This window comes from Columba livia, chromosome 10 (assembly GCF_036013475.1).
Source record: "Columba livia isolate bColLiv1 breed racing homer chromosome 10, bColLiv1.pat.W.v2, whole genome shotgun sequence".
Taxonomy (NCBI): Eukaryota; Metazoa; Chordata; class Aves; order Columbiformes; family Columbidae; genus Columba; species Columba livia.
The window spans coordinates 8,307,484-8,331,770 of NC_088611.1; the positions used below are offsets into that span (position 1 = coordinate 8,307,484).

A 24,287-nucleotide genomic window follows, 5' to 3' on the forward strand; every position below is an offset into this window, starting at 1 on the left:
GAGAGCTTCAACCTCCTTAAATGAGGTTGTGCTCACTGAGCATGACCCTCCAAGTCCAGCAACTCCCTCCTGACCCACCACCCATTCCTGTAGCCACCTCCCTCGCTTGGTTCCCCAGGACCTGGTACGTCTCCTTCGACATTATCTAGCACATGCGGTGCAGGGGGGGAAGAACTCTGTTTTCACCAAACTCCCTTCAAGACAGGATTAAAAAGAGAAGAGATTAAAAACCAGAAGGTTTTTTAAGCTGGTATTTTTATTAGAACTCTCTACATAAAGCACCTTTGCCTGCCTTAAACTTACAGTACTTCTCCGAACACTGCTTTTCTGTGACACAGCACAAGATGCTTCAAGCTACTCCGCATTTCTTGATTTGGACACTACCACCTTAACAGCCTGCACAATGGCATCTTTATCAATGCCAAACATCTTCAGGAGCTCAGCTGACTTCCCGCTGCGTGGTACATGGGACACAGCCAAGCGATTGACTGTGATGCCAGGCTCGCCCACTACTGCAGCGCACACCGCCTCTCCAATGCCACCTATGGAAAAAAAAGTCAAACATGACATACATCTGCATGCTTCCACAGGCAACTTAGAGATTGCATGTATATCTGATCCAAAGGTCCACGCAAGTTAAATCCTCAATTTACATGCTTCTGAGAAACATCAATCACAATATACGTGTGAACTTGCCCATTTTTGAAATAAAAACAATTCCCCATTTCAGAGGCACTCTGATGACAAGCAGCCTGATATTTCCGAAGTACTTACAAACTAGCAGTGAGAACCACATATATAAAGAGCACAGAACTGTGAGGCAGCCCTCACTTCTGCATCAGCCGCCAAAGGTCAGGTTTAAAAGTATGTTTAGACTGAAGAGTTTTTACAAAGGTACTTAAAGAGCTGAAAGTCTTAATTCCCACCAAACTCAACAGCTTTTAAGAGCTCCATCTCTTCACAATGCCTTCAAATGCCGCTAGGCACCTCTCTGACTTACATAAAACATTCACAGCCTTTGCTTAGAGCTCAGCTCAGACAGAACCACTATCAGTCACAGGGACAAAGGATGAAATGGGAAACTGTGCAGTGGCAGGAGAGGCACTCTATGATCTGGTAGGAGAGACACTCTGGTGCTGCACTTCAGGTAGGGTGTCTCCAGGAACGCAGGGCTTTCCACAGCTCTGAGCATGGTGTGGTTTAATCTGCCACACTTGGCCTCCAGCCAGAGGCGCCTCCATGGATGCAGCTTTAAGCTCAGCTTGATACAGGCTTGCAATGTGTTAAGGCTTGTGATGTGTGTACACTTGACCTTTCTTGATTGCATCACACATAGAAAGCTGTGTCAGTGCAAATCACATGTTCATCACCTTAGAGTGTGATGATTTTGGCATCTCGCCAATCTGCAGTAAAATATCTGTCCAGAGCTGAAAGACAATCTAGAAAATGATGAGGCACAGTGATGCTATCACCATTCATAGTCCGAACAGAAGTACAGTGTAACCAACACTTACGGTAACACCAGCTCACTTCAGACACCTGGCAAGAGTGATGCTCACATTAAAGTAGAGTAAAATTCTCATAATATCTACTAATTTTTATTAGTAGATAACTACAATATCTAATGCCATAGGTCATAGCTGCCTCTCTGCTAATTTCTCCATTTCCTCCAAAAGCAACAAGCCTGACATGCAATTCACGACAGCTGCTCTCTATTTACATATCGTCTCCCCTTCACAGCACATATTTGCACAGCCAAGCCTCTAAAAACCCATGCAAACAAGACATGTCAGAGAGTGAGCAGGAGCAGATTATGGAGTGAACTATAGTCGGCAGCTGGTCACGAGTGGTGTTCCCCAGGGCTCAGTACTGGAGCCAGTTCTGTTTAATCTCTTTAACAATGATCTGGATGGAAGTGATCGAGCGCACCCTCAGTAAGTTTGCAGATGACACCAAGTTGGGTGGGAGTGTTGATCTGCTGGAGGGCAGGAAGGCTAGAGGGACCTGGACTGGCTTGATTGATGAGCCAATGCCAATTTGTATGAGGTTCAACAAGGCCAAGTGCTGGATCCTGCACTTGAGTGTTAATTGACAGCCGGCTGAACAAGAGTCAGCGTGTGCCCAGGTGGCCAAAAAGGCCAACAGCACCCTGGCTTGTATCAGCACTAGTGTGGCCAGCAGGACCAGGGAAGTGATTGTCCCCCTGTACTCCGCACTGGTGAGGCCGCACCTCGAATTCAAGCAACCTGGAACCTAGCTTTTGGACACAGGAAAAAAATAAGACACCTGCACAGCAACAGTCTGTTTTGCAATTTAACAAATTGGAGAGAAGTTGCTGTAAAGCCATTCTGAGACCGTTCCATGCAGAATCACTGCACCGCAGCAGGAATTTGCTGTCTCACTGGGAACAAATGAACCAAGACTTCACTTGGACCAAGCACATGGAAGGGCACACAAGGCCCTCAGTGCCATAACCATAACAGCAATGAAAAAGGCTAAAACCACTCTTTTGTTTTATCTGAATGACAGCATCACGTCCCACTCTTGTCTCTCAGGTCAAGAGCGGCTGTGAGCTTCCAGCTCCTGAGGAACAACTGCGTGGGCTGTGACCTCCTGGACCCAGCTCACCTTCGTGGTAATGGTCCTCAACAGTGATGATTCTGCCTTTGGTTGCTCTTGCATTTTCAAGTATTGTCTTCTTATCCAGAGGCTTTATAGTGAAAGGATCAATCACACGGATGAAGATTTTTTCTGCAGAAACAGAATGAAACGATTTGCAATGTGAATTTGGAGAAGACAAGACAAGAGAAGTGGTACACGCAGCCCCTGCGATCTTTCAGAGCCATTGTGAAAACTGTGTACACTGACTCCCTGGTATCTGCACTTACGGCTTGTCTACCACAGAACCCAATCAACCCTGATTTTTTAATGTATTCTTTCTTCATGCACCTTCTGACACAGCAATATCCATCCATTCCACCGACACAACTTGAAGCAGAAAAGCCTTGGATAAGCGACTCCAGGTCATCTGGACTGCCCGTCAGTGAACGAGTAATCCAAACAGCAGCATCACAGCTAAAAGCAAAATCTATTCACCAAGAAATCCTTTCTTATTCAGACTGTCAATCACAATTTTTTTCCCAGACCTTTATTTTACCTTCAGGTTTATTGTCAAGTCAAACACAATTTCCTCCCACTTCTTCCATCTGCATGCATTCCGAATTCTTCACTGCAGGCTGCCCACCTGCCAGGTGTGCTTGTTTGAACTGCCCCAGCCCTGACCATGACACCCTTAAGGTTGGGATCAAAATCAGAATTTGACTTGACTTGACTTCACAAGGCAGGCTCAGATTGCTTACTAAAGCTTTATACAAATGGCAATTGTTTATAAAGAACAGCAAACTACATGAGGTTTGTCAGATCATGGCGAGCTGAACACTGAGTCAACTCTTACCATACATAAAGAAGCCCTCTGTTAACAGTTTTGTGACTGAAGGCTCTTTAGTGGCCAACACAATTCAGGTATGAGACATTGCCTCTGCACCAAGGCATTATCTCTCTGCAGTTGGTTGTTCACACTTCAAGATGAGCAGATCATTGCAAAGCATAGTAGATGCAATAAAAAATAACAATAATTCTGCAATCATGAGTTTTAAAATGTCCTAAGTCTGATGGCTCATAAAGGTGAAGTCATGGTCAGGTGAAGGTCATAATAAAATATTTGTCGACCTAGATACAGCGCCCAAATCTACCCATAAACCACAGGCAACATTAATTAGGCATAGGCTACAGACTCACAGATGGATTTTCGATGGTTTATTTCTCTTCATATTTCATTGAAGGATTTTTACCTTTGTTGTGAGATGTCAGTACGTTTGAGCACTATCATAGAATTACCCCCTCCCACGCTAGTTAAAAGTTGATACTTTCATTCAAATCCACCAAGGTAGGAGCGATTCATTCCCACAGGAAGGCATTGCACATCCACAGCGCCGTGTGGGAGCACACACAGCGCTGGGGCTCCGCTGACAAGCTGGATTTTATGAACTGGCCCCAGCCTGATGACACTTCCTTGTGCTGGTACCCGAGCCTGGGAAGCTGTGCCTGGTACTGTGCCTGGGAAGGATCACTCCTGCAGATCACTCCTGCTTCTTACACACTCCCTCTAGGATTCTGCTTGCAGGGCACTTTTGGATGGATTAGCAATTCTAAGGAGACTTTGATCTGATCAGTTTGGCAATTTTCATGGCTACTAATGCTGCTAAGCTAACTAAACCTACTCAATTAGGCAAGATTGGCAGATATATGCTATGTTGCACTAAATCAGTTTAACTGGTGACCATCTGTCTGTAACATTTTAATTACTGTTTACCAGTACCACGGGCGAGCAGTTAGGCTGAGTGGTATTGATTTCTTCATGTGTTAAATGATAAAAATAGAAAAAAAACAAACCAAACTCTAAGATAATCACCTTTTCTCAGCTGCTCTGCTGCAGCCAGAGCCTCATGCAGAGTGACTCCCGCTCCAATCACAGTCGCTTGGTCATCTTTACTCTTCAGAACCACCTGCAAAAAAATGTTTCCACGTATTTTTAACATTAAATCTTACTGATATTTCTAAAATTTCTGGAGATTTTATTAAAAAGATCAAAGTTTTGGCATTGGGATGCTTTAGAGGGAAAGGGGCTTTTACAGGAAGGACGTCGTATATTTTTTCTGATTCTATTTATATGGGCAATATTTACCTTTGCCTGTCCAATATGGAAGTCCTCATTGTTGTTGTAAATGACAGGATTTTCAGGACGACTAGTTCTTATGAAACAAATGCCCTGTTTCCGAAGCAAACATGTTAAAGTTACAAAACCAGAAAGGTGTTGACATTCCAGTTTGTAAATCCTATGAAAAAAAATACAGCAAAACAACTTTTCTATCTGTCTGGTTTTCACCCTTTTGTGTTACCTCTGGTTTTACTGAGTAAATTCCCCCCTCTCCAGTTCCCCTAAGTCCTTTTTGAACAGCTGGTTGTTTCAGATATTACAATACAGTTAACCTCTTCTTAGAGCACATTGGTAACTTACACATTTTTTTTTTTCTGATTCCAAGATCTTTAATTCCTCTTTTTTTTCCTCTTGTGGAAATGGAGGATCCTACTCCCACTAATTAGACTCATAGAACTTTGCCATATATGTGCAAACTTTACTTGAGCAACTTTAAAGTAGAAGAAATGCTCAGCTGAAAGCAAGGAAAAATGCTTTCCATCAGTTAATCTTCAGATGCTCTTCCAAGAGAAGTAACAAACCAGTACTTAAATCTAATCTCTCCTGCATGCTACCTTACACTCCTTTCCCTTTCCCCATCTTTTTTTCACAAACCATTCATCACATTTGCTACATACCAAATCCCCACACTCTTTCACTTAAAAGCTGTACTAGCAAGGCTGAAATTTTTCAGATTATTTGCTCCTTTCTCAAGGTAAATTTCTGTGGCAGCCAAAAGAAGTACCAATCAAAGAGATGACCTGACCCAAGGCTACCAATGACGTTTGACTAAATGTCAAATTAGCCGAAGGTAAGAGAGATCAGAAGCAGATCACAGCCATGCAGGAATTCTTAGTTGTCTTCAGCCTCAGTCCAATTTAACTGCAATCCCTCACTGGCAACAGAGCCGCAAAAAAATACCAGTGAGACTGGCAGCTAATATAAGCACTAGCTCTCAGTAACTCCGAAAGATGTAGACTGTAAGTTTGCTAAAGACCAACAAGAGAGTTGCATTTGCCCTTATTTCTGAGCCAATTTAGACCCAAGCTGCAATCGCTGTGCAATCATTCACATCTCCTGAAATATGGCCCACAGCACGCCAGACTGTTCATTCTGCACTAGCCTGGGCAGAACGTCTGCAACCTTTCCATGCACAGAAAACATCCCACTGCCATGCTGGAGCCTTTGAAAGAATTTATGTGGGTAGAGACGTGCAAGAAACATGCCAGAAGCAACAAAAGAAGTACAAAAAAACCTATTTTCTGGCTCAGAAATACTGTGATGCAAACCTTGGTGTTGGCAGCTATTTCCACTGCTTTTTCCGTGGCTACAGCATCGCTGGGGTAAAACACGGTGGCATTGGGAACAGCCCGGAACATGGACAGATCCTCCAGTCCCATCTGAGAAGGCCCATCCTCACCTAAAATAATTCAACCATGGTTACAAAAGATTAAGCGCACATTTTTGACAATCACTCAACATAGCAGTGAGGTTAAATGTAAACTAAAAAAAAAAAAAAGTATGAAATCAGGCACACACGGGACATGCAAGTCTACCTGCTTGAGAAAAGAATCATCTTCTCCTTAAACTTGGAACCATCTTAACAGTAAATAAAGATAGAAAGAGACTAAAAAGAAAGAGAACTGGGGTTAAAAAGAAAAATAGAAAATAATATATAACAATAAAACACCACAAAGGAAGACAACTAAAGTAGGAAGGGTACAGATACAGAAAGAGGGTCACAAAATATCTGAGCATCTTCAGATTTATATGTACTGAGGCTGCACAAGCAAAATTTATACTTGTCAATAGTGTTCCTCTAGATTTAAACTCCTGGAAATGTGAAGGGAGAACTGTGTGTGTTTCATTAGAAATTGAGAGTACTTCGTACAACTACTCTCACATTCTTTGGCTGACTTCAAGATTAAATGAAGGGTATGTATTTTTCAATACTATGAAAAGTCTTTCAAAGAGCAACAGGACATCCACGTTGTTAATTTAACAACGCAAGGTCCTTATGGCATAAACTGCAGATCTATAAACAGAATCATTAGCCAGAACATGTGCTGGATGCCATGATTTTCCATAAAGAAACAACCACCGCAACACCCCCCGCCCCCAATGACCTTATGTAAGGGCACTTTGGGAATGGCACCGTTCCAAACCAACCATGCAATGAGTTCTGAGCCCCGTCGTGTCACAGCCTGCAGAGCAGAAGCGGGCAATAAACCTTCCCACATGCACCCACTACCTGTTACTCAAGAAGGACGGGTTCACGAGGAAGGAGGAGAGTATTTTCTTAAGAGCAGCACAAAACTCTGAAGAACTTTAAACATGTTAAAGAAATCAATAATTGAACTCTGCCACTACACATTACTAACAAAGTAACTATGAACCAGGAAAAGAGCATCTCGGCCTTCAGTCAAGACATGAAAAAAATGCTCAGCATCACAGTTTCTAAATCTGTTTGTGCTCTGACCAAGTCAGTGGGACCTCAGTGACCATTTTCCTTTCCTAAAATGCAACCAGACAATGTATACAAGGAAGAAAAGTGAAATGATGAAGAACAATTAACAAGTTCTTGAATTAGAATGTTACCCAAGGTAAAGAGAGTACTCGTGTTTGTCCTGCTTTTGCTAACGTGGTGCCAATAATACCAGCATTCGTAGTTTGTACTAGTAGTTTACAGACCAGCACTTGAGTTCAGCCCCAAGTGCATCTTTATGAGAATCCTGATTTATGTGTTTTTAAAGTAATATAGATCAAAGGAGAGTAATTTTAAATTACATCTGCAAAACCTACATCTATATCTTAATAAAAAATGTAAGTGCTCAATATGAATGGTATTAAATGTCTAGAATATAAAACTGGTTGTCTGAACAACTGATATTTCTATTTGACACATGTACACTATGATTTCTTCTCCTATGTGTTAGTTTGGAAAAAGCAGATTTTCCATTTTTCTCTCATGACCTTGAAAAAACATTTAATGTTTCATCAGATGTTTTGGTCCATCAGTAACTACTGGTCTAGGAGTGAACTTAGAACTAAGTTCAGAAGATCACTGTAATTTCTCCTAAATTTAATGGGTCCAAATTTCAATGCAGCAGAAGCCCAGGTCCACCTAGAAATGCATAAAACCAGTTTTCACCACAGATCCAGTTAGGATTCTGAATTCCATGCAGGTTCAAAGTTCTAATAGGAAGTACACTTAATTCATACCCTTCCATTTAAAATTGAATTTTCTAAGTGCTGAAATCAGTTGCAAAACTTTCGCTTCAAATTCTTTTTTTTTTGAAAATCAGAGTTGAGGCCTGAATTAGATTTGTAAATCAAACAACTTCATAACCCTAAGTATGCACTTCACAATCACAGCTCCCAGTAGAACATCTTGGGCGCTGAAAATTGAAACTTGGAAGCGTAGTTTTAGGAGACAATTCAGGTAGCCCAAAGCAGTTTTATCTTCTTAAATGAGCGAAGACCAAAGCTAATTGGCTTTTGCACCAACACCCTTTGCTGCTTGCTAAAAGACTTAAACTGGATTGAGCTGGACTATGATGAGGTGGGATGATTGATTTTAAAAAGAAAAGAGGCTTGTAACAGAATCCCTCCCTTAATGACATACACAAGCCATAATCTGCTATACTCTACTTAGAGCCTCCACTACTAAAGCACACTCTATACCTCAGCTTGAGGTTCTGGAGAGACTACACACGCTCATGAAGCATCCGTACATCTTTACCAATATTACAGGTCAAACTATTTTGCTTCAAACAAAAAAACTCCAACCCTCTTCCAAACCATACCAAAATAGCTAGCCAAAATATTAAATGAACTGAAAAACTGACATATGCAAAGAGCCTTAATTTACTAGCCCTGTCAGACCGCACTCACTTTCTTTTCCCCTATAAATACCAAGTAGTTTTTCAAGCATGAATGTCTACTGGCAATTTTCCTTCTTGGTATGCAAGTCTGCTCCTGTTTTCAAGGGTGATATCTATGCATTTCATTAAAAAGGCAAAACTCCCTTCCTCCCTCAAATCAAAATCAAACCCCAATATGATCTGACATGTACCAAACAGGATGGGAAGCAAAGACCAGAGAAGTTACTGCCAGTTTCCTGAATTATATAACAGCGTCACAGTTCCCGTTTCATTAGTACTTTGAGGTTTCGGGGTTTTTTTAATCAACACACTAACTGCTCCAGTAGTAAGAAATACTGAGATAAATTGAAGCAATTATTTCAAATTGATGATCTTCAAAGGAATAATAAAACTAAAATATTTATCCCTTGTAAAGTGTTTTTGAGATTGGTGAACAAGAGATTGGTGAAAAACATAATAATATGATTAGTTTCTCATTTTAGGGACTGGAAAACAGAGGTACATTAAGCACACAACTATTCTCATCACAGCAGATGTCAACTGCAAAGATGGAATCTCAGGTCCTCATCTTCAGTCTAGTCCCTTGATATTGTTCTATGCCTGTACAGTAGAAAAGCTTGTAGGGAAAAGTCAAAAAGGGGAAAAAAAAGCAGTTAAGCTGATCAAGGTTTGCAATCTTTCTTATTCTGTCTAAATACGTGCCTGATAAAAGTGAATTGCAAATATGACTTCTTCCTATTAAAGCTGGCACTGCTGTACCATCATAGCTATGTACTGATTGTCTCCACAAGGCATTACCAGTTTGACTGCTAGAGACTTATCACTAAAAGGATGGAAACTGCTGATAAAGAAGCCAAGGTTGCCCTTACCAATAGAAACTCCGCAGTGCGATCCACAGAGATTGATGTTACTCTCGGAGATGGCAGCCATTCGGATCTGGTCAAACGCCCGTGTGAAGAAGGTAGCAAAGGTGCTGGCAAAAGCAACGGTTCTGTCACGAGTGGCACAACCAACTGCGATGCTCACCTGAAAAGAGGGAGATTGTACAGGAACAGTGAATGCCTCATTTATCAATTTTTTCCAAGAGATCATCTATATGACTTCCTACCATAAAACCTTAGCAAGGAGCTCTCAATTAGGATTAAAAATTTATGTCCAGTCCTACTCCTAATTTCAGGCTTTTCCAAAAAAGAAAGGAGGCAACTCACTCTCCCCATATCTATTCTCTATTATCTCTGCTCCTCGCCTCAACTGTGAGCTGTTATTGTTGAACCTTGCTGGCAACTTCTTTTCTTGAACTGCTCCAAGCAGCTATTCACGGAGTTTTAAGACTCATCCCCTTCCCTCTTTCTTTTCCTGGATCAAGGCTTACACTTTCAGTCCCAATGACATGGTTTTACTATCTCAGAAAATAAAAATTATCATTATTAAGTGGGAATGGATTTACCTGTGTTATTTGGACTGATGTTCGCTAAAAGGGCCCTTCTTCAAGCAAGGTGAAAATTAGAACAAGGTCCTTAAATTGTTTATTGCTACAACTACCCCATACATTTATTTTACACAGAAACTGGTCTGCTCTTCATGGCGAAGTTTTCCTAAGCCAATGTAAATCCAAAATGCCTGACTCAAGCCCGTCAAATTGCCCTAGTATAAAATTTGCAAGAGACACTGCATGGGTTCTTTGGTTATAAGTCATTAAAGACAACAAGAAATTTCTGCCTGAATTTCTCTTCAATTTCATTTGCTTCAGTGAACCCATACAGGTGGCAACTGAAGACTCGGTCAAACAGATGAATTATCAAATTATTTTAGTCCTTTCTGTACAAATGCTATCAGGCTAAATTTATTAACTGTTTCTCTGTCCTCATCTTTATAGCCCAGCCTAGGGCAGAACTCACTGTCACATTGTGACATTACAACTCCTGTGAACTAAAAAAAACCTTTAAAAGTCTTTTCAGAGTTAAAACTCTACAAATCACACTGTGGAAAATATCGCTGTTGTTTACATGCTGCCATGTCCTTGTGTTCTGCTGAAACACCGATAACATGATCACAAAAATAAAAAAAACAGGGATTTAGGAAAGAATTATTAGAAGCCTATTGTATCATATCTATAAGCTTTTGCCATAGCCTAGGTTTTTGCCTAAGAAGTTAGCAAGTTAAACAAAATATTCATGAATAGACATGTGAAAAGCAATTATTAAAACCTCACTCCGAAGACTCAAGACTGAATGGTCTCAGATCCTGCTGTGTAATACCAGCAATTCATAAAACCAAGAGACCAGTTACCATGTTCTGTTCAGCAATGTAGCATTCAATGTAGCGACTGGGATGTTCTTTCTTAAAAAGCTCTGAGAAGGTGGAATTCTTTGTGTCCCCATCCAAAGCAATCACTCGATCATTAGCATGGCCCAGTTTTGCAAGTGCAACACCATAAGCTTTGCGGGTAGCCCACTAGGAAAAGAAAAATACAGCAGTACTGTTACAACTTTATGTTTTTAGAAGCTTTTTCCCCACATTTTTTTTTCCCATGAGTGCATATACATACAATTAAATAAGAATAAAAAACAAACATGCAACCAAAAACGTTTTAAATGTTAGTGGTATTGAAAATATGTATGAGAACAGTGACATACAGAAGAATAAACAAAAAAAACCCAAAATACAGTGAAGTGTCAGGACACACAAATCAGCAACTCCCTACCAATCCAGCTAGAGGATTTTGAAAACCTTAGATTCCAGTCATGGAAACTCACTGAACCTCATGTATTTTCTTTAATTTTAAATACACATAAAATAGTCTGGGTAATTGATAATCATCAAAAAATGAAGAAGAGTGATTTGGGTCTTTACATTTTAATATATCCTTTCAATACCCTGTGAGTTGAATGTCTGTGTGTCACAGCACAGAGGGAGGTGTTTACCAGGATACTCAAAATAGGAGAAAAGAGGTGGGTAGTTGAAATCATGACAAGGGATAACACAAACCCTCCTGCCACCCATGAAACAGTCTCACACTTTGAAGATATCTGACAGTGAAAAAGAGAGTACCTTTTCTCCCACTTTGTAAGTTGGTGGAGACGGCATCTTGATGTTTCTGATGTTTACTACAGGTGCATCTTCTTCTGGAAGGGCTGGAGAAAGCTTTTTCTTAGTTTGGATTTTGTCATCTATTTCTTGAATGACTTGTTCAGCCATGTTCTTTGGAAGGGGCTTTCCATGCCAGCTTTCCTTGTCTTCAACACCTGCGTATTTAAAATTACATTGCAAATAATATAAAAGTATTTTTTAGCTAAAGATTTTACCCAGGTAAAAGTGCATCATTTCCACTGTAAACAATTACAATGGTAATCAATTGCATTAAGATAGCCATGTTTAAATACAGAAGAGAAATAGCCAAATCTCATATATTCCAAACTAGTGATGAAATTCCAGCTGAATTTCTACTGAAATTGTTTTAAAATTGGCCTGGTCTGTAAGTGCAGCAAGATGTAAACATTAAATCAGTGTGAACAGTTAACATAAAATTTCGGCAGTTAGGCCTAAATAAACAAACTCAGCTAAGCCTCAAACAACAGTTAACCAAGCTGTCTAATTCAAACAAGACCTGAAGTTTTACAGCTTTATTTTAATAGCTTCTGATGACTCTTTATCTTTGTGCATCTGGTACTAACAACAATTACCTTGTTGGCTGGTATGCTGCTTTTCACTGAGTAAGGTACCAAGAATAATAATTTTTTCTTGCTTACTCAATGAAAAGGAATGAAGATATTCACTCCTGTTATTAATACTATTATCCATTCTACGGATGCAGTTCTCAGTAGCCAGCACACATTTCACTTGCAAGAACAAATATGACTTTCTTAACACTAACACTGTTGAGAAGTATGAAGAGTTTGAAAGACTTTCTGTGTGCCATTGCTCAAATGTGTAGGTACACATCTGCCCCCTTGACAACGACATTTCGGTAAGTTTCATACCACATGAAAACTACAAAGGGATCTTAGAGGCACCATGAACTCCAAAATTCAAAATCATGCTAACCTATGAAATTATTTCTATGGACCACTATATCCTGTATGTAAATGAATTACACATCATATGAAATCACCTGTAGTATGACCAGGTAGCTTATACACTACATCCCAAGCAGCTTTGTCAAAACTGTAAATGCAGCATCCCTCCCCATTTTCTGTGCATTTATGCTGCCTGGCTGCTAACAAGCAGAGCCAGTTATCTGCAATACAAGGAGCATGGAGCTTCTGTGACAAAGTTACTCGTTTCTCTGTCTCAGAGTAGTCTCTGTGAGTCTAAGGATCAAGAGCAAGCCAAGAAGGATGCCCGATTTTGCTAGGGCAATTATCAAGACCAAGGAGCATCAGTGTAATGTCCTCTATAAGAAAAGGCAACAAAAAACAATAAGGTGAAATTCTGAGTTTTCAGATTGTATGGTAGTATGATCAAGTCAAAAAGCTAACAGAATACCAACCTTTATCTAATGTATGAAATGTTACACTTTGTATTTTTGTAATGATTGTACCTTTATCGTAGCACAAAGAAGGGATGTTTTATTACCTGATATGCCTTTGCCTTTAAAGGTCTTTGCAATGATAGCCGTTGGCTGATGTTTGGCCTGGCCAAAGGCTTTGCAAAGTTCCTCCACACTGTGTCCATCCACGATGATAGCATGCCAGCTGAGAACACAAACACATCAACTGTTTACACAGGGGTTTAGCATGTGACACTCTCAGGTAGTTTGCAATAACAACAACAAATACTAACTTCATGCCAACGTAGTGTCTTTCTAAGAGAACCAAAGTATGCCAGAAACATGAACTAGCATTTGAGACTTTAAAATATCACAGTCCCTTTTTTATAATGCAAAATGAGTCACAGAGGGATTAACAGCTACTAGCAAAATTCACAGCCCACAGATAACTAAGTTATCCTAGATGTCTTCATTTTTAATCAAAAGAGCAAATCAAACATCTAGAAATCAATTTTAAAACTGACAGTTAAAGTCGACTAACATAATAAAACTGCTCCATCATAATTTGCATGGTTGCTGTTGCTTCTGACAGATTTTTTCGCCATGGATTGTTCCGTCTACATAGAAAGGTACATTTCTAAACTAAATGAAAGCTAAAACACAAAGAATTCTCTTAGGAGTAATGGCTTCCATGCCCTTTATTCTGACCTACTTGCCCTGACTGTACATTTGGTCACACAAACAGTTATAAAATCTGTATATAATGTGATATAAACTACTTTAAGATCCTCTGACAAATTTATCTGAGTAAGCAGTCCTTTTATTTTTCCTTGAAACAAAAAATCCTGCAACTTTTAATATTCATGCTGTACAAATACAGACAACCAATATTTGGCATTAAGAAAGACCGTCTTTCTGGGTAATGGTATCCTTTAAGAGGCAAAAACTGATTTAAAAAATTCTGAAAAGCCATCAAAACACACAGTTTCAAACAGGAGACTATACCGAACTTCTTCCAACCACATACCCGAAGGCTTCACAGCGTTTCTGGTAGATCTCGACATGATGCTGCAGAGGAGCAGGGTCACTTTGTCCAAGACGGTTAACATCAAATATAGCAACAAGATTATCAAGTTTGTAAAACCCAGCAAAAGCCATGGCCTCCCAAACCGAGCCTTCAGACAACTCTCCATCTCCAAGCAGACAATACACTCTATAGCTAGAAGAACAAATAAATAAATAAATTTTTACATGTAAGCACAATTAAATCAAAAGCAAAATCCCTTTAACAATTCAGAGTGACAATTCAATATTTTTTCTATGCCAAACTCAACTCCCATTGCTCAACACATTGACCTCAAACAACCTTACATAACCTTAGACAAATTAAATTATAATACTTTTGAGCCATTAAAATGAAAAAATAAGAGGATAAATACTGTACTCCTTTTCAAACCTTTGTCTCAAAAAATAACAGGTCTTAGGCCTCCCTATTGCAAGGCTTGAATGAACAGGCCCATTAAACACTGTCACTGTGACTCAGCAGGATCACTAACAATGCAGGAACGGTGACTGTCTGCTTCCTCATTCCAACCATCTACTCCCTGGAAGGGTGGCCAACAATTTAATTTCAGGGAACTATAAACTGGGGATGAACTCAACTACAGATTAAAGTAGGTTGCATATGCAAATTCAGAATTCAGGAAAGAGATATTCAGCATGATGTGACTTTGTAGCCTACTTCTCCAAACACTAAAGCTTTTTATTTAGGTAAAACTCAGGAGGAGCACTGCCTGATCTCTGTAGGATTCAGCCATTGTATTTATTTTCTATTATCACTCTTTTTTTTTTTCAATGACAAAGCTTTACAAATGTTTAAGATTAAAAAAGAATAGTAAATTAGCCTTCCAATATATAATTTTAAAACAAAATAATCAAGATGGCTTTTAGCAATTTTATTAGATATTAAGCTATAACAGACTTCTGATCTGAATTCCACCTGCCTTCAGCTAAATCTGAACTCCTCCCACATAAGTTGCTCCCAGTACTGCACACAAGACCACCTTTTTCTTCTGCCATGTAAGCATTTGTTAGATTTTTTCCACACGTAGCATCTGCTAAACTCAATTAAAATCAGCAAGTCATCTTTCACAGAAATGATTTCAAGCCACTGAAGTGTAGGACACATTAACTGGGCAGCCTATGCTCAAATGTACTAGAACTGTCACATAAAATATATCAACTGCATCAGGCTATTTTCCTCCTCACACAGATTTGCCTTTAGACATCTAGTTTTCTTGCCCACAAAACAAATGGCAGCAGCAGTCATTTTTGTCTCTATGGAGTCGAGTGCCTTTCTGATTACATTTTGAAGCCCTGCTTCATGATTCAACGGTGCTATTACTGACCATAAGAGTCCCTTATCTAGATAGGTGTTGTCCGTTGTCACCTGACTTGGAAGAGATGCATCTCTAGTTTGCGTGTCCTCCTAACGGGATACATACGAGTCTCAACATGGCTCTCAATTACTCTCTGGAAATTAGGGGCTGTTCCAACAACTTATTTTCTTCTCTGTCCAGGAACATGACCTTGCAATGCTGTCAGGTCACAAAAGGAACACACATATGCACTACTTCTTGCTAATCTTTAAATCCTTGGTAGTTTCACTAGTGATGGTTTTGTAATTATCAGGCTAGTAATCTATCATTTGAAACCTGAATTTGAAATTAGATTTGGGAATGAAGAATAGAATAAAGGAGGGTTTTTTCCTGATTGAGATAAGAATATACCTTATTTTCCTAAGATATTCCCATTGAATGCCTATAATGATGAAATATGAAGATGGAATTACCTGGCTCTGTCAAAGAATTTCCCAGTGTATGCCATTCCACATGCAGCACCAAGACCCTGACCAAGGGATCCAGTAGCCACATCAGTGAACACTTGTCTCTGAGAATAAAAAGGCAACAATTATTTTAGAGTGAAAAAACAGAAGAACTATATTCCAGTGGCAGGAAATGGTTTAGCATACATCAAAATTCAACTTATCGGCCGTAACAATATAGTGCAAGTCCCTCCAAATCTTGCCCTGTTCCCCTTCTTTCCCTGCAACGCATGTACCTCAGTGATCAGTGTCACAAGCTAACTAGGCTCTGACAGGGAATGATACCTAAGGCCCAGAAATTTCTCAGCTACGCCTTGGATGGCAACACTTAAGAACTGGTGATTTTGTATAAAAAAGAATCAGTTGAAACAACTAGCTGGGAATGGAAAGATCAATGAGGTGACCAAACTGGACATAAACTCTTGAAATACGGCAAGGCTTCCTAAAGGTTAAGAAAAGCCATGCTGGAACATTAAATAAACCTTTTTAACACGGAAAATATTGACATACAGGACTGTAGGGGCATTTTACTGCAACAATAAAGGTCATTTTCGAATGATCATTCAAATGCATACATTGATTCAGAAGTGAAGCCATAAATATCATCATCCTGCTTCTACATCTTTATCTTTCCCTGTACCGTAGCTGGCAACCAAGAATTGCTGCAAAATACATGCCTGTCTTGTTTTACAGAAAACATCATCTTATATCGAAGGTTATGAGCACTCACTGGTACTGGGTGTCCTTCTAATACAGAATCAATTTTCCTTAGGTTCAACAATTCTGCATCTTGTAGAAAGCCAGCTTCTGCCCAAACAGAATATAAAATCGGTGCTGCGTGACCCTGGAGAGAAACATACATTTTAAGCAAATCACAAGTTTCACAATATCCTAGTGACAAGGCAAAATTCTACAAAGCTGACGAACCCTGGAATCAGGTTCTTATGTCCATTAAAAAGAGACTGAGTTATAAAACACTTTTATAATGTAATACTGATGCCTGTTGTCAAGATACCCATGTCCTTGCTTAAGGCACCCCAGATGGCTATGGTTCAGACAGAAAGACTCTTGAGGGCTATATTTAGCATGTCCTCAAGACAATCAACACGGAAGAGTAAGAAGGTCTCAGCCATGCAGGTCCAATTTCAAAAAGTAGTTTTGGTATCCAAATAAACCACCTTGATTCAACTTGCTTGGGTACCAGTTTCAAGAACAGAGCACTGTTAACTAAAGCAGTAAGCAGATGGACGAGCAAGTGTTATCCCTCTAGAATTTCTTCAATATATATGTATTAAAGGTAAGATACAGTGAGTGACAACATGCAAAATTTTAAGCTTGATATCCTTAGATCCTTCCTGCCAGGTCCAACTGGGCAACCACAAAGTAGTAGTCATCTTCCACCCATGGAGTCAGCAGGAGTCAAAAAAAGCATGCAGAGGTTTGAAGCTATTTAGCAACTCTGAGCAGAAACCCTGAGTAATTACAGAGGTAAAGCAGTGACTCTTACTGCTTTATCACCTCAGAATTTGAAACACTAATGGCTGGTCCAGATTGTGGTTTTATGCGTTTTCTGAACCACAGTGGCTTCAGAAGTAGTATTGACTTTCACATCATGCTGGCAGAGTGGGAATGCAAACTACCCACCGGCCCACCATAACTACTTCATATAATGCTGCCTGAAAAGCTGACAGTAATTAGTGCACATTGTGACGCGACTGCAGGTATAACAGCATGGCCGCATTTAACAAGTAGAGCACAAAAACTAACTGTGACTTACTCGTTAGAAAACTGGTTATGCCAAAATAAAACAGATGTTAATAGTTTTTGATAGATTCTACAGACAATAATAACAATTATTATTTAATACTAGAACAACTTAACAGTCAAGTTAAGACTAATCAAGACTCATTATACAGACACTTTTCGATTATTTTTTGAGTGTCCTGGTTTTGGCTGGGATAGACTTAATTTTCTTCCTAGTAGTTGTTTTAATGCTGTGGTTTGGATTTACTATGAGAATAATGTTGGTAACACACCAATGTTCTAGTTGTTGCCAAGCAGTGCTTATACTAAGGCAAGGACTTTTTTTTATTTGTCTTTCTGAACCAGACAAATTCCAAGTTCTCACTTTTCCAACAGACTTCTGTGCAGATGCAAGCATAAGTACACGTAAGTCAAGGAAGACAAATCAATTTAATTTACAGACATACAGCTCTTTATAGCAGACTGCAAAAGCACAGCATAACAGTTATGAATTTACCTTTGAAAGAACAAACCGGTCGTTGCTGGCATTTCTGGGATCTTGCACTTTGTACCTCATGGTATGGAAAAACAGCACAGACATAATCTCTGCTGCACTGCAACATGATGTAGGGTGGCTACAAGTCAAGACAGACCCAAGATTACCACTTCACATTATTGTTTGCTCAGGACCATATTTTTAAAATACCACTTTACCAGCCCCTACTCCTCAGCATTAAAATACACAGTCTAAGTGCTTTTGATAACTCATCCCATCTACCATTACCCCAATGCCAATTAGTTGTACTTTGAAACCAAGGGAGCCTTCTTATCTAGTTAAAGTGGATGTTAAAAGACAGACCCTGGTGACAGCTCAAGGACACATCTTTTAGAGCTCTCTGTTCTCCATGCCAAGGAACAGCACCCGAATTCGTGACTATGAAGCACAGGAAGTCGTCTGACCCTGTGCCTGAAATCATCCTCCTGCTAATGGCATAATTTCACACTGATGCAGAGGATACAAAGCTTTCCACAGTACTCTGGGCCACTCACTGAGCAGAGGAATTAAAAGCGTGGCACTGTGACTCGTTCAGATCCCGTTGCACAGGCAGGGACTGGTAACCCAAGATTAACTTTTGCAGAAAGTTATGGAACTCTTAGAACTGTGTAACATAAGTACCATTTTATTTTACCATGTTAGAGCTGCTAGAACTAGAATTCTGATTTCTAAAGAAGGCATTAAATAATACAATTACTGTATTTCATCCTCTGCTGAAACTAGACACAGAAACTGTCTCCAGTAAACACCCAGATACACACTGCAAAATCCTAATTTGCTTCATCTTTGGCTAAGAGAGGAACCAACATTTCCTACATTTACATTTATATTAGTTTGAAATATTGAACCAGTTGAGTTATCAAATATATGTAAGCATCTGGGATAGTCTCTTCCCCTGGACTATCTGGGATGACTTTTGCAACAACTTTCAACAGCAGCACAAATTACTACTTCAACCATAACTTGCCTTGGAAATACAAAGGCCCATTTCAGAAGCAACTATGCCATATAGTACCAACAAGCCAAAAAAAAGTTACATGAAAAGGCTCATTTTCAAGTGCAAATATTGAATTATTCCAAGACAAGGTATATATTTCATTTCAAGTGTAATAGAAGGGCATATAACTGCCTTTATTTATCTAAATTACTGTAAATTAAATTATGATCAGTGTAGTTCTTAGGCACCTTGACAGGATGGCACTACTTGACCACTTGGGTGAACCAGCCTTGGCTTTTCACAGTTCAAAAGGGGTAAGGAGGCTCTTAAAAAAACCTTTATTGAGTGCAGAAAGTAGCATTTTTCAGATTTTACTGGTGTAAACAGGATCATTCTTTATATCAATGGTTGCTACTGAAGTACAGGAAAGTGAATGATGAACAGCAAGATGATTACAGCTGCAGAAATCTGTACCAGCTTTGAAAACAACATGCAGTCCCACCTCACTTTCTCATCTACCAACATTTATTTTCAATCTTCAACATAATACTCGTAATATATTTAACCCTAATGGTAAAAGAAGACAAATCTACTATGAAAGTGTCACATTTTGTTTCCCACATGTACATTTACCATGCATGTTAGGATTAGACAACACTTTCACACTAGAACTTCAATGATAATATTCCCTTCTGGGAGTAATAAACCTTCCCTCCCAACATCCCCAACAGTGCTGTAATAAGAGAATAAAAACATGCAAAACACTGGCAACATATGAATTATGGTTAGTGTCCATCCCTTAGTAAGTACTCACACAGAGGGAACCAAAAGAATTAGCTTTAAACCATGGTTCAAACATATTAGTAAATATTTATATATTTTAGTTAATCAATAAGCCTTACATGCTTGTTTAAAGCTTTCATTCCTGTAATTTTATTAACTGTATACTTAACCATACTTCTATGAATTCCTGGTCTTGGTAAAAAAAGTTTTAAACAACCTAAAACGGTAGCGTGTGGAAATAAAAAAAAAAAAAGGTAAAAATTTTAATAAATTACCTGGAAATTGGAACAAAAAAAATTCTTATTAAAACTACAGGTTAATTAAATGACTTCCTACTAACAGAAATAACACACAATTTAACTATCTATGGGATACCAGAAAACATTCTAAAAATCAACCACACAATGTTCTTTATATATAGCCATCTTAACTACCTCTACTGGTCTTCTATTAGCTCACACTTTTCTAACGAGTTCTGTTAAAAGAATTTCTTGTTAAGCCTAACAAAGTCTATTTAGAGTACTTGTACATGGAGAGAAAAAAAACACAACCAAGTCATAACCACTGTTCTCACACAAAAATCTTTCAGATTTTGTTCCTGACTGACGGTCAATCTAGAACGTGGTGCTCATGGTCTGATCAACATGCTTCTCTGCCAGAGAAATACAGCCCTTCAGTAGGAAATCCAGCCCAATAGAACACTGAAATCTTGGATTCACACAAATCAAAAGTAAAATAATTACTTCAACATAGTTTTTTGTGCTGTTTTTTTTTTTTTTTTTAAATTACTCTGCATCAATTTATATTAGCTGAACCTACATGTATCCACACATTTTAACTAAAAAGAATAGTGGTGGAATGTTACACGGAATACTGAGTGAAAGACAAAAGCTAAAAAACTGAAAGAGAAAATAATCTGCAAGGAGGGATCAAACCACATGTTATGAAACTTAACTGCCTCTTAAGAAACTTTTGCAACTTCCACTTTTAAGAATCTACCCATTTAATTCTAGGAAGTCAGGCACTGTTTCAAAACTGCAGAAATTTATCATGAGTTACAAGAGACTCTACCAGTTTTGATGAAAATGTCTGCACTACTTATCTAAAAGAAAAACTCCTTCCACACCCAAAAGCAAGTATGTTCAATCTTCACAACTAAATCAAATTTTTCCCCACCTAAGGCAATTTAAGCACAAATTTATTTTTCCAGTTCACTGAATTTTTCCACTACAGCTGGAAAGTCCTCAAAGTGACACGTCTGAACATCTTCAGGATCAGAAAACCCGATCTTTTAGCTCTTGTCCAGACAAAGGTTGTACTTTCTTTAACAAACGTTAGTACAGGTAAAGACTGCAAGAGCCGGCCTGTCAGATCTATCAGAGAATCACTTGCATTGCAAAATATGCCACAGTTTACACAAATTACTTCCTTGACAGAAGTAGGCAGGTCCTGTTATGTTTGAAGTGGTTTTATTGCAAGTATTTCCTTCAGTTTGACAAACTACACCTTTAATAAACACAGATTTCCTTAACAAAGTCAATGCAAGCATGACAGTTTATTAACTGTAATATTCTATTCAACTTGCATTCAAACATCTTTCTACATTCTTAGTGTATACTAGCAATTGAAGCAAAGTTTACTGCCTCGTTCAGATTTTGGAAAACACATGGATAACACATAGCTGTTTTAGAAATGTATATGACTTGCCTAACACTGCAAAACACTCTGAACGTCTTTTCCTTTTACGAACACTACTACACCACCATCTTGGTAACCAAATCTAATTAATTATGAAAATATACGACCTGTCAACAGAACCTTCCCTCCAGAGCCCATCTTTCATAATCTGCTCATCCAGGTTGTGTAATAATTTCAGACTCTATACCACTCCAGCGCTAGAATAATCTGGTGATTAAGGAAATGCAAGAGGTACTCAGTATTGTATCATATATGATCCAGGAATCAAAAGCTTGAGTCAAACTACTTTTATTGTTCCTTCATCAGTATAGGGAGAAGAGTTTTTACTGTTGAATTTCATTGACCACAGAAGAGAAGCAAAGGCTGGAGCAAAATCCTTATTCTTTAACAGCACATCAGACAAAACAGAGAAATAATTTTATCTGTAGATAAGACAACTGATACCATACAGGTCTGTGGTCCGCTTAAATTACACACTAGAAGCTCAAGACTGAAGCCCAAGCTCTACTAAGTAGATTTAGCACAATTTTTCTTGCCTACAGTTTCACACAGGCTTGTGTAATGCTGCCTGTACATTGTAGCTTGCAAACAAATAAAGAATTAAAAGAGCAGTTGTCAGGTATCCTGTACTTCTCTCTCCAGAATGGGTCAAACAAGCCATGGCTTTGTAAAAACCCCCTCCTATTGTTCCCTGTGTCCCAACTTTCCATTTTACAAGGAGAACCAAAGCAGTGTTTTCATTTGGTGAATGCAAAAGGAATGAATAAAGGTCGGTTTCTGTGCATTTTGAGAAAGAGCCATGTGAGGCAGCCCATGTCAGGCAGACGTGGGTGGAAAGTGTAAGGCAATTCAAACGAGAAGTTTTAAATATTTTACACACCTCCTTTTCCCACACAAACCTCAGTTTCCAAAGTATTCCTTCTTTTTTTTTTTTTTTTTTTAACAGCAGAGCCAATTTCGAAGAAGTTCAAAGGAGGAAACTGCAAAAAGATGTGATACATTAAAAAAAAAAAGGCCAGCACTCTACATGGAAGCACTCAAATGCATTATTGAAGCAGAAAAATGGCTTTAATTTTACATGAGTAAAAGCGGATTGTTTGCAGAGATTTTTTTCCATAGGTAAAGCACGATCAAAGGCAGGATAACCCTGGAATCTGCACACATCAGAGCCTGCAGTAAATCCTGTCCAGAGGCCTGAATAAACTGCCCAGTTGAGACTGCGGGCATTTCACAGATAATCCCACTTGGGCTCACTTGAAATTCTGTGCAGAATTAGTTCCAACTGACGGGCACGAAATGAAAAAGAAAACGCTTGTGCCTCAGGCACAAATTCTTTGGTTTTCAATCCTGCATCAACTTAACATTCCCGGCCTCTCTCCGCAGCCACAACACCCGCCGGGCCCGAGGACCGGGCGGCTCTGCCCGCGGGACCCCGCGCCTCGCCCGCGGCCGCCATTTCCAGTGTGGCACCTCCACATGGAGCAGCTTCGGGTGTGGAGGCACAGGGGGTCTGGCCGTGACCCCCGCGGTTCCATCCCTCCCCCGCAGCCCGCGCTTCCCATGCCGCGCAGCGCACGTCCCGCCCCGGGGCCGCCTCAGCCCGCCCGCCTCAGGGACGGGTGGGCGCCCGGCATCCCGCCCGCCCGCCCACCCGATGTTCTGCACAACGGCAACACAGACCGAAGGGGAACTCTGCCCTCGGGAGGCGCCGGTGTGACCCCCGGCAGCAGTTAACGGGCTGAGGGAACCGGCGCAGCCCCTCCCGGCACCACCCGCCTCGGCCTCGCCGCTGAATGGATGCGCGGCCCGGGATGCTGGAGCGCGAATCACCGGAGGCGCAGCGCGGGGCCGGTGTGCGGCCGGGGCGCAGCCCGCCGGCCTCACTCACCCGGACCCGGCCGCGCTCGTGGCCTTGATGGAGCTGATGCGGAGCCGGTTGGCCGTGTCCTTCAGGGCCTGCAGGGTCTGCTGGTCGGGCTTGTGGTAATCTTCCATAGGGGCGAGACGGGAGGGCCGCGGCGGCAGCAGGGCTCGGGCGGCGGTGGCACCTGGGCTGGGCAGGGACGGCGGCGCTCCGCTGGCTGTGGGCAGCACGCCTCAGCCGGGCCGTGCGCGGAGGGCGGAGAGATGGGGAGCGAGAGGAGGGCCGCCCCGCGCTCCGCCTCCCGCCTGCGCCGGCCCCGGCCGCGCACAGCGCCGCGGCAGGACGGGCGGGGCCGGCCGGCGGCTCCCCCTGCTGGCGCGCGGAGGCGGCGCTGGGCGCCCGCCCGTGGCCGCGCGCAGGCGCCATTTGCTCCGCCGCCCGGCCGCCGCTGAGCGGGAGGAGGCGGCCCAGGCGCTGAAAAGGGCTCTTGCCTCCGTTTTTCCACCATTCGATATATTCTCAGAACAATTCTGGTGCTGCAACTTTTCCAGAGATTCAGTCCATAGTGTCACATCTTACTCAAAATAAATTCAGTTCTTTTGTCAGCAATAGCAAGTGGTTTTAGTTAAGCGCAAGTGTACACTCAAGTAAACACCCTGTGAAAAGAATATTCAGCAGGCTGTGAAATAATGA

The 24,287-nt window shown here is 40.6% G+C and overlaps 1 protein-coding gene across 1 annotated transcript; it reads right to left on the minus strand.

Annotated features, from left to right (window-relative positions):
* Positions 1–237: 237 nt before the first annotated feature.
* On the minus strand, positions 238–23,862 carry TKT (transketolase). The gene is made up of 14 exons (XM_065075307.1): positions 23,619–23,862; positions 18,274–18,391; positions 16,744–16,857; positions 15,981–16,078; positions 14,157–14,348; positions 13,216–13,334; positions 11,692–11,885; positions 10,930–11,094; positions 9,510–9,666; positions 6,046–6,176; positions 4,745–4,828; positions 4,472–4,565; positions 2,629–2,751; positions 238–542 (listed from the first exon to the last, which is right to left on the minus strand). Exons 1-14 carry the CDS (start codon positions 23,723–23,725, stop codon positions 355–357), a joined length of 1,884 nt encoding a protein of 627 aa, XP_064931379.1. The 5' UTR covers positions 23,726–23,862; the 3' UTR covers positions 238–354.
* Positions 23,863–24,287: the final 425 nt, after the last annotated feature.

Bases quoted from the DNA above. Each gene is read 5' to 3' on its own strand.
- TKT (XM_065075307.1), bottom strand. From the start codon at position 23,725: ATGGAAGATTACCACAAGCCCGACCAGCAGACCCTGCAGGCCCTGAAG. The intron at 14,349-15,980 runs GTAATTCCATCT...TTGTTCTTCTAG, and splicing joins AAATTCTTTGACAGAGCCAG to CTATAGAGTGTATTGTCTGC. The intron at 4,566-4,744 runs GTAAATATTGCC...ATTTTTTTGCAG, and splicing joins TCCATATTGGACAGGCAAAG to GTGGTTCTGAAGAGTAAAGA.